At 35.7% G+C, this 12,358-nt stretch overlaps 6 protein-coding genes across 6 annotated transcripts; 2 read left to right on the top strand and 4 right to left on the bottom strand.

Moving 5' to 3' along the window:
• Positions 1 to 635: 635 nt before the first annotated feature.
• On the bottom strand, positions 636 to 1,184 carry RHB1 (putative GTPase; the record flags this gene model as incomplete). The annotated part of the gene is made up of 1 exon (XM_015614332.1): positions 636 to 1,184. One exon carries the CDS (start codon positions 1,182 to 1,184, stop codon positions 636 to 638), a length of 549 nt encoding a protein of 182 aa, XP_015464845.1.
• Positions 1,185 to 1,519: 335 nt separating this feature from the next.
• On the bottom strand, positions 1,520 to 3,061 carry AC631_05502 (uncharacterized protein; the record flags this gene model as incomplete). The annotated part of the gene is made up of 1 exon (XM_015614331.1): positions 1,520 to 3,061. The coding sequence occupies one exon, from the start codon at positions 3,059 to 3,061 to the stop codon at positions 1,520 to 1,522; it is 1,542 nt and encodes a 513-aa protein (XP_015464844.1).
• A 1,064-nt stretch (positions 3,062 to 4,125) lies between these two features.
• On the top strand, positions 4,126 to 5,742 carry AC631_05501 (uncharacterized protein; the record flags this gene model as incomplete). The annotated part of the gene is made up of 1 exon (XM_015614330.1): positions 4,126 to 5,742. The coding sequence occupies one exon, from the start codon at positions 4,126 to 4,128 to the stop codon at positions 5,740 to 5,742; it is 1,617 nt and encodes a 538-aa protein (XP_015464843.1).
• A 96-nt stretch (positions 5,743 to 5,838) lies between these two features.
• ASF1 (nucleosome assembly factor) lies at positions 5,839 to 6,648 on the bottom strand (the record flags this gene model as incomplete). The annotated part of the gene is made up of 1 exon (XM_015614329.1): positions 5,839 to 6,648. The coding sequence occupies one exon, from the start codon at positions 6,646 to 6,648 to the stop codon at positions 5,839 to 5,841; it is 810 nt and encodes a 269-aa protein (XP_015464842.1).
• A 211-nt stretch (positions 6,649 to 6,859) lies between these two features.
• On the top strand, positions 6,860 to 7,708 carry AC631_05499 (uncharacterized protein; the record flags this gene model as incomplete). The annotated part of the gene is made up of 1 exon (XM_015614328.1): positions 6,860 to 7,708. The coding sequence occupies one exon, from the start codon at positions 6,860 to 6,862 to the stop codon at positions 7,706 to 7,708; it is 849 nt and encodes a 282-aa protein (XP_015464841.1).
• Positions 7,709 to 7,730: 22 nt separating this feature from the next.
• TSC11 (TORC2 complex subunit) lies at positions 7,731 to 11,255 on the bottom strand (the record flags this gene model as incomplete). The annotated part of the gene is made up of 1 exon (XM_015614327.1): positions 7,731 to 11,255. The coding sequence occupies one exon, from the start codon at positions 11,253 to 11,255 to the stop codon at positions 7,731 to 7,733; it is 3,525 nt and encodes a 1,174-aa protein (XP_015464840.1).
• Between the last annotated feature and the right edge of the window lie 1,103 nt (positions 11,256 to 12,358).

The raw sequence follows: 12,358 nt of genomic DNA, 5'->3' as shown, positions 1-12,358 counted from the left end.
GACCTGTAATAAGAAACTAATAAACTTAAACCAATAGCAGATTATGGCCCTTGTTAAAAAAAAAAAAAAAAAAAAGATATTCAAATTACTAGTCTCTCTGTGAAGCCATAGGAGCTTGTCTTCTCTCAGTTTACTATTATAAAATTAAGATATGTATAATAACTGCTGTGATCATACTGCGATCGACAAGAATTGATAGCGTGCTTTCTTGCCTATTACAGAATTGAACTGATCTGACTTCCATGCATATATTGCGACAGAAGTTTTTTATTACAGGTTGTAGAGAACTGGGTGATACCAGACATTTTACCCCTATAAAAGTTGTTAAGCTTCGCCAAATACATCTTTTTGAATTGATTTTACATATGACAAGAGTCTGATCTTGTGAACTACGTGTCTGCTAAGAATTCAATACTTGTTCGAGTTTACATTTAGGCATTCCAAAAACGAAAGATAAGCCTCGCGCTTTTATCCAATCAACAAACATCATAATTATTATTATAGTATTATTTAAGTACAAATTTATAAGTTTCATTAAACAACTATGACATGTGCTAAACACAATAATATCTCAAGATCATATAGCTAGAATCTAAAATTGCAACGTATAAATAAGAAGTAAGAAATGTAGCAATTTACATTATGGTACATTTATCATCTTGTTTAATAGTTGGATTTTGAATGGCTTCAATCGCATCTATTAAACTCTCAAAAGCAGTATCGATATTCACATCATCTCTGACAGATGTTTCTAAAAATTTGTATCCAAATTCTTTTGCTAATGCCTGGCCTTCCTCTGTCTCTACTTGTCTCTGATAATTCAAGTCACTCTTATTTCCAATTAACACGATTGGTATCTGGTCGGTACCAATTGAATTCAATATTTTATCCCTGATGACCTTAATTAATTCAAATGACTGTCTCGAGGTTACAGAGTAAACCAACAAGTATCCATGAATACCTATTAAGTGTTTCTCATTCATAATAGAAAACTCATCCTGTCCGGCTGTGTCCAATATCTCTATGGCATAGTCTTGGTTCTTGTAATTGATAGTCTTCGAAAATTGATTCTCGATAGTAGGATAATACAGCTCAACAAAATGATCTTCCACATATCTAACTGTCATGGATGACTTTCCTACAGAACGAGATCCTACCACTGCTAATTTACGTGCTTTGACCATTGTTTCTCACAAACGTTACTTCTATGTCAATGTAAATATACTCAGCTTGATTTCGATAACTGACTATTCTTTCCACGAATCTAATAGGTGAATTCTAAGATGAAATCTAATCAACAATATTTAAGATGCAGATACTGTCTAAACCATGAAAGTTCTGGCTATTAAACAACTTAGATGATAATTAATTCAATAGATTTATGTAGATGAATGAACTCTATTGCTGTAGTGGCTTTTTAACAAAGTGCTCAATTTATTTTTTTTTTACTTTTTGATAAAACTCGGTGTATGGATCCGATAAAAAATATACATTGCTAGATAAAGTAACTAAATAATCACTATGAAGTAGCCCATTTCAATACCTCTAAACTTGTAACTACTATAAAAATGGTAGTTGGTAACGTTAATATAACGTAACCCCAAAACAACACCCCAGACATCTCATTCTGGTAAATATTGTTCAATTGCGTGATTTGCGACAATTGAATGGCTGGAGGCGAAATGGTCAAAATAAATGCAACAATCAAGAATATAGGATCGTCCAAAATGGAGATCTTAAAGAACTTGACACAAAGAGTAATAATAGGCAACAAGATAAACGGAGGTAGTATCATTCTTGAGAGTAATGATCCAATCACGATACGCTTGTAATGTCTCGATGGTGGGGGCATGTCTTTGGAAGGGTATAAATTCGAACCAAGAACAATTAAAATAAGGGGAATAGAAACTGAACCCAACAGATGTATTGACTGCGAAAGCGTATTATGAATGAAAGAATCCTCGTCTACGAAAAATTCCCTTTGCAAAGCAGGAACACATGCCACAACAACCGAAATTAGCATGGCATATAACGGTGGATTCATGAATGCTAAAAATTTCTTGATGACTGGCAATCTCTTCAACGTGTACCATAACTGGTATATACGGGCACTTTTCTTATGAAGGTCAGTTGATGCTTGATCTGTGTCGCTTTCGTCGTCAATTTGTTCTGTCAAAGCATTATCGACAGAATATGACTGAGAGCCATGCGTCAGGATACTGCTAGATGAGTCGGTTCTAGGTGTTTTGGATACCAAGCTCTGCGAATCGTTTTTCACAGCTGTGGTACTGGTGAAATCTTCACCAACACCATCAATTGTGGAAAAATGTGCTCCATGTATATCACCACTGGTAAGTAAAGGTCTCTGTTCGTCACCATCGTAGATACTGCCCTCTTGATCGTCGTTATAAGGTGGCTTAGAATATGTATTCATCTCTTCCGGCGACCGTTTTCGCAAAAGCTTGTTATAACCCCATGACCACCGCAACACCTGGCCCAATTGCTGAAATATTAACAAGTATAGTATACCTCTTGATGCAACCTTGTCGGGTGTATCGTCCTCAATGTCATCCCAAAGTAAGTTGGGTAATGTCGTAGCCAACGACAACGTCAACGAAACCGGAAGCGAATTGGAATTCCCAAACACCGCCATGGCCGTAATGAAGTCTGTTTCCGGGTCATTTAAGCTGAGCAGCCACCCAACCACCTGTGAACACCCATACGAAATTCCGGTCGATACGGCGTAGAATATCGGTATGATAAGAATATCAACCATCTTCTCAAACGATAACGAAGGAGCCAATTTCGTGAAAACCAAGCACGGTGTAAACAAGTCCACATTCAATTGGGAAATCACCTTTTGAGCCTGGATATTCAAAATCCCACTCTTAGCAGCCACAAACCCGGCAAAACAGATGATCACAACCTCTAGTATAGCTTCAAATGTTAAATATGAAATTGACTGGTAAGACAACCCATTTTGTGGCGATTCGCCTCCTGTACCACCTTCATTCTCTCCTGTAGTAATTTTGATTAATTTGGATAGTATATCTGTACCCATTTAACTATTAGTACTCTAATAAGCTGTGGAAAAAACTACCAGAGAAATTATTATTCTTATATACAATAGAATACGCAATTTTTTGCGATAAGCACTGCGGTGATCTTACAAATTTTTTTGCACCACAAGGTGGGCTATAGTGGCGTATCGTGACGAGATTTTGTTCTATAGTAAATTGCAGCAAGATCTTGAGTTCTACCGCTTCTACATAAATCGTTTTGACCGGTTCATAGTCTTCTGGAAGTCAATCATTACGTTGTTGTATTGTTTGCTGCACTTGCTACACTTGCTACTCCTCCACATATCGCGTACATTGGCCCAGGCTCTTATTGTCAAGGTCAATTTATCAAAGTTTCGTTGCACTAATGGCAAATACGTTCACAATTCTATTCTACTGTGCTCATTTGTACTATACTCTGTTTTCTATACATTGCTCTGCGTGGCCCATGCGTGTATATGCACCAAATATATTCATCGTGCCAAACTTCACAGAAATGTCCCTAAAAACAATCGGCATCCACTCGTGTGGGTTATGTTTTCCAGATTTTCCCTACAATGTTGTATGACCCAGGGTAGATAGTGATCCATGGAACACCGATGGAACACCATCGATCATCCATGCTAGTGCGATGACTCTCCTGCGGTCTTCTTGACACACCACGTGCTACAAGAAAAGTTGCCAGATAAACAATGTCGTATGTCGTATGTCGCAACATTTTTCTCTGACATCCGAATCGAACTCGCGTCTTTGCACCCTCCCTCCTTTTGTATTTTTCTACTACCGTTGAACCGTGCCATAATGGCAGCTCCCTTACTTAATTTTTTTTGGCTGTGCACGTGATTTTATTCCCTTCAGAAATCAAAACAAACACCCATCAGATGAACATAGGTCTCCATTTAGCATCATTGCAGAAGGACCAAAAGACACTCCCCCGTACATCTCAGATTATTAGTGCTTCTATTTCAAGTGCATGATATCGCCAGGACATTTTAGGTGCCGGTACGTACATTGAAGATATATGATGGGCCATACAAATACGCACAGCAGCACGCCCAGCAAGCGGATGGAGGTGGCACCACTCAAGTGGTACAACAATAGAAACCATGACGACTCGGAAAATGAGAGCTTGGTAAATTCGTCGTTTGATTTTGATATGGCAGGGGCTTCGACGCCGTTGAAAACGGGTAAGACCCCTGTTGGGCGTGGAGCAGGCGACATATCGGTGTTGTTTCTGTCTCCTATGAAGAAGTTGAATAATTTGCATTTGGAGTCCGAGTTGGACTTGGACGGACAGGAGAATCACGACGATTTTGGAAATCAAACAATTGTGGGAGAATCGGATACCGATGATGAATATGCTCCGGGGTATAGAGAAGATTACGAAGATGCGAGTGGTGGGGCCACTGGTGGGACCCCATCGGATAGTACTGGTAGTGGGCGCCAGCCGCCCAAGTATGTGAATAGACGTAAAAGGCCTTTGGACTCGCCGCTGGATATAGATATGGAGACCCCTCGTCAAGCATCTACGACGAATACGTCTGTGCGCAGCGATATGTCGATATGTTTGAACAATTCGACCAACAATACGTTCAAGCTCAGCTTTTCCAATAGCGACTCCACCCCATGTCCGGTGCAGCCGCGTAAGAAGTCGAAGTTGAAGTTCAAAGACTCCCCAAGTCAGCAGCAAACGCCCTCACAAACCAAGCTCTCAAAGGTGAAGAATCTCTTGAACTTTGAGAATTCAATAAAGACATTGGTACCGCAGAACCCAGTAATGAATAAGCTAAGTGCCATGAAAAATCACGATAATGACGATTGGACCCATGACGATGAGGATGACGAAGATGATGATGACGATTATTTGCCAAAAAATTCGTTGATATCTTCACCTCATCAATCGTCTACACTCAACACGACTGTCAATTCGAATCCGCATGTTCAATCAACCCCCATTTCTCAGTCAACCCCTGCCAATTCAAGACCTCCAACCCCTAGCCATTCCCCACAATTACCGATAATGGATGAATTTGGAGATTCTATCAATGGATACAAGTTTGTGAAACCATTGAGAAAACCCCAACATGCATATTATAACTACCAAACTCCAACGAATAAGATTCTTAGATCCCAAGAATTGAAAAGTTCTTATAATAGAAATGAATATGATACTCACTCCGCGGTTGATTTAAATAACGGAAAGTATAAAATTGTAGGCAATTTGCCTATGTCTTCGGCTGGACTTATGGATGAGGCCGAAGTCGATATACACGTTGGTGACAAGAGGATCAACGACCCATATTTACAAATTGTGAATGAAAGTAATACTAATCAAGAACGAATAGATATTAGGAACCAATATTTCCAATCATTTCACACATCAGATATATCTCAATTAAAGTTACCATTATTGGCAATGTTTAGAGGGAATTCTATTTCAACTGAACAAATTGTGAAGCTTATTAACGATAGACAGCCAGTATCTTCTTTCTACGAATATATCGTGGATGATAACGAAAGCGTACTCGACCTATTGAAAAAGGAAAGATTAAAATGGCATCCCGATAAATGGATTTCCAAATTACGTCTGCATCTTCCAAAGGAGAATTTAGTTATAAACAAAGAAGTCATAGATAGTTTAAGTCAATCATTGAATTCAATTATTGAAAACCATAAACAATAAATATCATTAAATTACCCTTGTTAACGAACTATAAATATATTTATATATCAATAAATATATATGATAATGAATTATCTATTAAACTAATTATACATTTTAGCTTTGAACTTTATCTATTGGTGTTTCACCTTGATCAGTATTCTTCGCTTCTTCTTCATCTTCGATCTCAATATCTTCTTCGATATCTTCTTCAATATCTTCCTCAATGTCCTCCTCAATATCTTCTTCCTTGTTGGCTTCTTTATTTCCATTTTCCTCGACCTCCACTGCTTCTTCAACGTCTTCGCCTTCTTCACCATCTTCACCATCTTCACCATCTTCACCATCTTCGCCTTCTACTCCTTCATCTTCTTCCTCTTCTTCTTCTTCTTCCTCTTCCTCTTCTTCTTCTTCTTCGTCTACTTGTTGTTCAGGAGGATATTCATCTGCATTACCATCTTCATTATCCCAAACTATATTAAATCTAGTAACTCTAGGTTTCTCGGCGAGTATATTTCTAACCACATGTTCAACTTGCACCTTAGCTGGAGGGTTTTCTCTTAATTCTTCAGAGTCATATTCATTGTTAACATAGTATCCAACCCTTACAAACTCTCTATCTGCGTATGAACAACTTAACAATATAACTGTTACACTCACTAATTCACTCGCTGGAATTAATTCAGGAGACGGCGGATCTGCCTGAAACAAAAACTTATTTATACCAACAGGTACAGGTCCAACCAATATAGAATCCAATTCCTGGTCGTGATCCAAGGATCTCGAACTCCCAACATATGTCAATTTCCATTCTAAATCCTCTTTCAAGGGTTCCAAGCATTCAAAAGTAATTTCAAATTCATATGGGTCTGTAAATTTGGCTGGGTTATTCAAAACTTCAATTCCTAGTAACGATACAATTGACATCTTGATACTATTCTCCAATCTGTATATCTGTATATCATATAATCTCTTGAATACATAAAATTATAACGTAGACGCGTTGATAGGTTTGCGACATTACGAAATTATCACTGCGACATATTTATTCCCATATCGCTACTGTTTTATGATGGATATATTGTTGAAGGTTAATTAGCTAGAAATATCAGATATATCTGTGGAGAGAAATACAGAAATGGCAGGTGATAAGAATGTACCTGAGGAACAGATTAAGCCAGCAAATGGGAATAATGAACTAGAAGTGCATAGTAAATTAGATCCTAACCACGCAGATGAAGAATCCAACAAACACCAAACAGAAGACAACAACGAAGATGAAAAAGAGGCAGTAAACGATCATGAGCATGAGAATGATCATGTCAAAGAAGAAAACGATGATTCAGACCCTGAATTTGAACAAGGATATATAGACAATACACAAGATCCAAGTGCGTCCAATAAGGACTATGCCAAATTATTTGAAAAGTATCAAGATCGATTCTACAGAGTATACTCAGTGTCACAGAAATTATTTCAGAATGAAATATCGCAAAGACAAACTTTAAACTTTTACCAAAGAAGGAATAATGCATTGATTGATTTACTAGATAAATTTGAATCGAAAGAATCTATAGCGCCAGCCACTGACCAAGCCTTGCCTGATGAAGACAAATCAAGAATAGAGAACTTAATAGCAATGAATCCGAAATTACAAAAAGTATTGGGCCCGTTGTTAACAATTGACGACCCCGATCAACAATTCAAAGAAACACATAAAATTAATCTCTTTGTTAACGAAGCAATACCCGATTTGATCAATGATGATATGAGTAGTTTTGAACTTAACCCCCAAGATATTGAGCCTTGGGTAAGGAGACACTATCCGAACTTGGTGATATCCAAATACAAACCATTAAAAATAAGTGGTAATAAATTTAAAGAAACCATTGACACTGGATCAACCACAGCGACTAAAAGGAAACGAAAACTGTCGAAAGAAGATGAAAATGATGAAGATCCACAATCTAAAAAACCTAAAAAATAAGAATTTTAATATTATTATATACTTATTTGATATTAATATTCTTTCTATCCTTTTTCACTAGATTCTCTAAAACCTTAGTGTCTAAAAATAGTTCGAATATAAACATTCTAATGCTAAATTTATAACTTCCTCTATCAACTAATTTAATTATTTTCAAAAAAAGACTTATATTCTCAAACACTGAAGGAGAATTTTTCTTAATGAACGTTAATTGTTTGGTTGCCTTCCTGGCTATCCTATTCAATACAGAGCTTGAATGTTTTACGAGGTTCAAAATCTTTTCATAAATCTTTTCATGATCGAAAAACTCTTCATCCTCAATATCACCAAATAACTTACCAGTTTCCAAATTCTCATCACCTCCACTAAATAATGAATAGTATTTAATATCTCGATACGGATTATTAATTTCAATGTTGAAGATATCCTTAGAATAAAGATCTTTAGGGTAACTTAATTTCATTGGGTTGTTATACTTATCTAGAACTGAATACCAATTCAATTCATCTAAAATCTCAATCCCTTCAATAGTCGATGCAATGCTTCCAATTACATAGAAAGAAATCCCTCTTATTTGCCAACTGGGTGAATTATAGAACAAATTTAGAATCATTGAAACAACTGACTTATCCATGTTGGTGTAAGCTGTATCCAATAATTGAATTCCGTACTTTGCCGATGCTATACTCCCAATAATCCACAAGTTTTGTTTTAGCTTATATATTAGCTTGCTTTGATCTTCTTCTTCGTCCCAGTCGTCTACGGATATTTCATCATTGTTAGCTTCAGCTATCTTCGACGAAATCAGCTCAATATTTGAAATCAAGTTCTCTAAATAATTTCTTTGCTTAAGAGTTTGGAAATACATTAAACCTTCTTCTGTTTGTAACAAATAATTGAAGAAATGAACTGGAAGTTTCTCGTCGGGGCTTATAGAGGATACATATGGGAAAAACCTCCTTTGCAACAAAAGTTCAATCTTTCTGACATATTCATACCCGATTAGATTTATCCATTTATCAAACTCTGCATCGATAAACCCTGAATCCTCCAAGAACTTGAAACCTATTGATGTTTTCATAAAATTCATCAATAACATCTTCCCGCTTGCATGTTTCGATAAAATTACTATTGAAGGTCTCAAGCGTATGATAAGATTTAAAATATTAATATCATTACTCAAATAACATTCGTATAATAAATTAATTGATTTATCTGAAATTTCCAGATCAATGTCATATATCTGGTTCACTAATAACTTGATAACAAAGTGTTCACATTCCTTGACTTTTATCAATTTCGAAATTATGCTGTCAATAATAAAATTGCGTACCTTTAAATTGGATATACAAATTGCTTTTGATAAAACAATTCTCAATTGACTATCGATAGTGAAGTCTAAGCTGTTCAATAGATTTATTATTAAATAATTATTAGACTCGGAATCTCGACTTCCCTCTATTATATTATGGAACAAGTTAATGAACTGCCATTGTTCTAACATTTTGAGACCATAAGTATTTGCTGATAAGATACCAATAAATTTGAGGTAACCAATGCTTAATGTATTTTCAAGTCTCTTTTTAGACAAGATGGGTTCTTTTGCAACAATCCCACTATATGGATCCACTTGTGCAAATATTTCTGATAATTGTGGCAACAATTTGTTAGACGATAAATATTTTATACCATGGTTTAAAGTCAAATAGGTTTCCAATAACTGACAACCAATATTTATATACATTTTGAAATTTTTGTGAGTAATTGGCATATTGCAGAACCGAAACTTAAAGGGTCTATAAAATGACATCAATCTCTTTAAGAATTTAGGATTCTTTTCTAGAATTTCATCGAATCTTCTAGGATTCCGTAAAGGGCCCTGGATAAAGCTGAATAATAGATTCCAATTCCAATCCTCGAACTCTTTGATGGTTAAAATTCTGATGTTAGTAACCATATTTTTAAATTCTAGGTCATCTATGTTGTACCTTGAGCCTATGCTAACATTCTTGATATACAACCTTAATTTCTTCGATGATTGATTTGAAGGATCGAACCCCGAAGCCTGAGTTAATTGATTTGATTTTCGGGTCGACTGCCAAATCTTAAAGGTTGACGAAAGTTCCAGGTATTCCTTACGCAAAGATGATAATAAAAGTTTGTCGTGAAGCAATTCATCAGGAAGAAAATTATTAGCCATTGAGTATATATGGGTGACTAGTTTTGTTGCCTTTTTCGTATTCGATTCATTTGAATTTTCTTCGATGACTTCAATCAAGAGATCGATAATACCATGGTTAATTAAAATAGCTATAATTAAACCCAAATAGTGGTTTATAATGTTAAACTCAAAGCTTTCGGGGCTTATTTCGTCGTACTCAAAGGTAAAGTTAGAATTGTTGCCATAATTATTAAAGCTATGGATTACATCACCGATGCTAGACGACTTTAACCAAGGAAACATTTCGATTCTTAACAAGTCTAGTAAAATTTCCATAATTATATCTCGTAATTTAGGGCTTTTCTTCTTTAAATTACATATTAAATCTTTAATACATTCAAAATTATTATGAGAAAAGCTCATTAAACCGTTCCAGTTCTTCAATATAATTGAGAGCAGGAAAGCAGCCTTTTGTAATTTGAAACTAGGAATATTTCTGTCCTCTTCACTTGGATCAATGTTCGAGAATGCTGATACCAATGAGTTCAAATCATGGCCATTTCTTAAGAATTTTCGAGTATTCTCTGAGTCTAGCACTTTTATAAGAACAAGGAGGCAATTACCAGATAGCTCGACTGAATCATCTTCGATTACAGTTTCAATGATAACATTGAACCCACTACTGTGAAAAACTAACTCGGGCCTCAATAATGCTATCTCACAAATTGTTTCGATGCATATTTTCTTGAAGTTTTCAGTTATATTAGTCATCGGCTCATTAATCTCAATTATCGCTATGAGACTTTTAATAACACCAATAGATAGATTATCTGTTCCCTTCGGGATGTTCAAAAATTCTCTGATTAACTTAAGGGCCTGCTCTTTTTCTAGCAACGAGGAATTCGTGGACAAGGATATTATTATAAATATTAAGATCTTTGATTGAATTAAGATTGTTAAAGATTCGTAATCAGATATAATGTATCGTATAATACGATAGCCCACAGCTCTAACTTCTGATACATCGTGGTAAAGCATGAATTGAATTTTATTTAAAAAGTTCTTGAGGATTATATCGTTCTTTAAATGGGGATGTTTTATGAGGATTGATACTAGTTCATTTCCTTTTGAGACGATCTGGTATTCATCTTTATCTCTTATACTACTAAATGATTGTAGGATATCACTTAATAGCCAAGTAGGACTTTTGGTATTTGCAGGGGTTTCATTAATTAGTTCTTTTATATCATCTTGATCGGTGTGAGTTTTGTACATTTTAGTATTTTCAATTGAGTTGATATTGAGACTGTCAATCGAGTTCATAGTAGAGCTACGGTCCCGATTGTCTCTATTCATAAAGTCATTCTCCAGTTTAGACGATCTCATCATTTCTTGGGGAGATCTAGGGTCATGATATCGCAGAAACTGCTGCTTTGAGTTGTTCAAATCCTGAAGATTAGTAGCGGATTGTGATGAGTTAGGGTTTTTGGAAGAATATTGGTTTATTCTACTGTTCATGGATAGACAAGGATCATTGGATAGTCTAATAGTACTGTTGAAATGTTTAGAATTATGTTTGTGTAATATCGCGTCGAACAGTATGCAAGTGAGGTTGCAACGACGTAACCAGATGATGAGACAAAAACGCAGCGAACAAACATGAGTAGTAATGAAGAGAACAGAAGAGCTTGGTTAAAATTATAGATTATTGTTGAAGGAAATAACAGATTAAATTGAAAACTAAAATGTTTAGGCAAACTAGCTGATTGGCAATGTTGAGCTGCAACTAAGGTTACAAACTTGTTGCTTCTCACTTAACACTCGCAATCAGAAATTAGATTCTTCTCACAGGATCGTTTCCAGGCTATAATATTCCCTTACTTTCAAGGAATATTGTGGAAAAGGACTGGTTTAGAGTTCACGGAAGGTTGCATCAAACGCAAGCACTGTCCGCGAATTGATTAATTTAAAGCATTCTTCGTAATTTTGTGTCACTTCACCTACCACCAACATAGGCAGACATGACTTTACTTCTTTTATCTCATGTATTCGGAGCATGCAAAGAGTTCCTAGCAACACAGTAAAAAGTTAAAGTTTGATACTAATTGAGTCAAGGCGAAGTCAATAGCATTTTAAACTAGTGAAGCTTATATAATCAATGTCATATTTCCTTGCAAATAACCGAGAATAGTCAGGCTAGCTATTTTATTAGGGGTATACTTGCTAATCTAGAATAGAATAATGCATATATTCTTAAATATTTAAACAAGAATATTTATATTGAATGGGTTTTCTAAGGAAAAAGTATTTTTAATTGTATTAAAAGTTGATAATTATTACTTGTTAATAGGGTGCAAATTTTAAAAATGAGCAAAGTCTTAGTTGTTTTTGGGGCCACTGGTCAACAAGGCAGTTCCGTCGTCTCCTACGTGAAGGAGAACATGTCTGATAAGTTCAAAATTCGTGCAATCAGTCGAGACCCATCTAAA

The sequence above is a fragment of the Debaryomyces fabryi genome (assembly GCF_001447935.2).
Source record: "Debaryomyces fabryi strain CBS 789 chromosome Unknown contig00219, whole genome shotgun sequence".
In the NCBI taxonomy this organism is placed as follows: domain Eukaryota; kingdom Fungi; phylum Ascomycota; class Pichiomycetes; order Serinales; family Debaryomycetaceae; genus Debaryomyces; species Debaryomyces fabryi.
The sequence above is the reverse complement of the archived record's forward strand: the minus strand, read 5'-3'. Positions and strand labels throughout refer to the sequence as shown.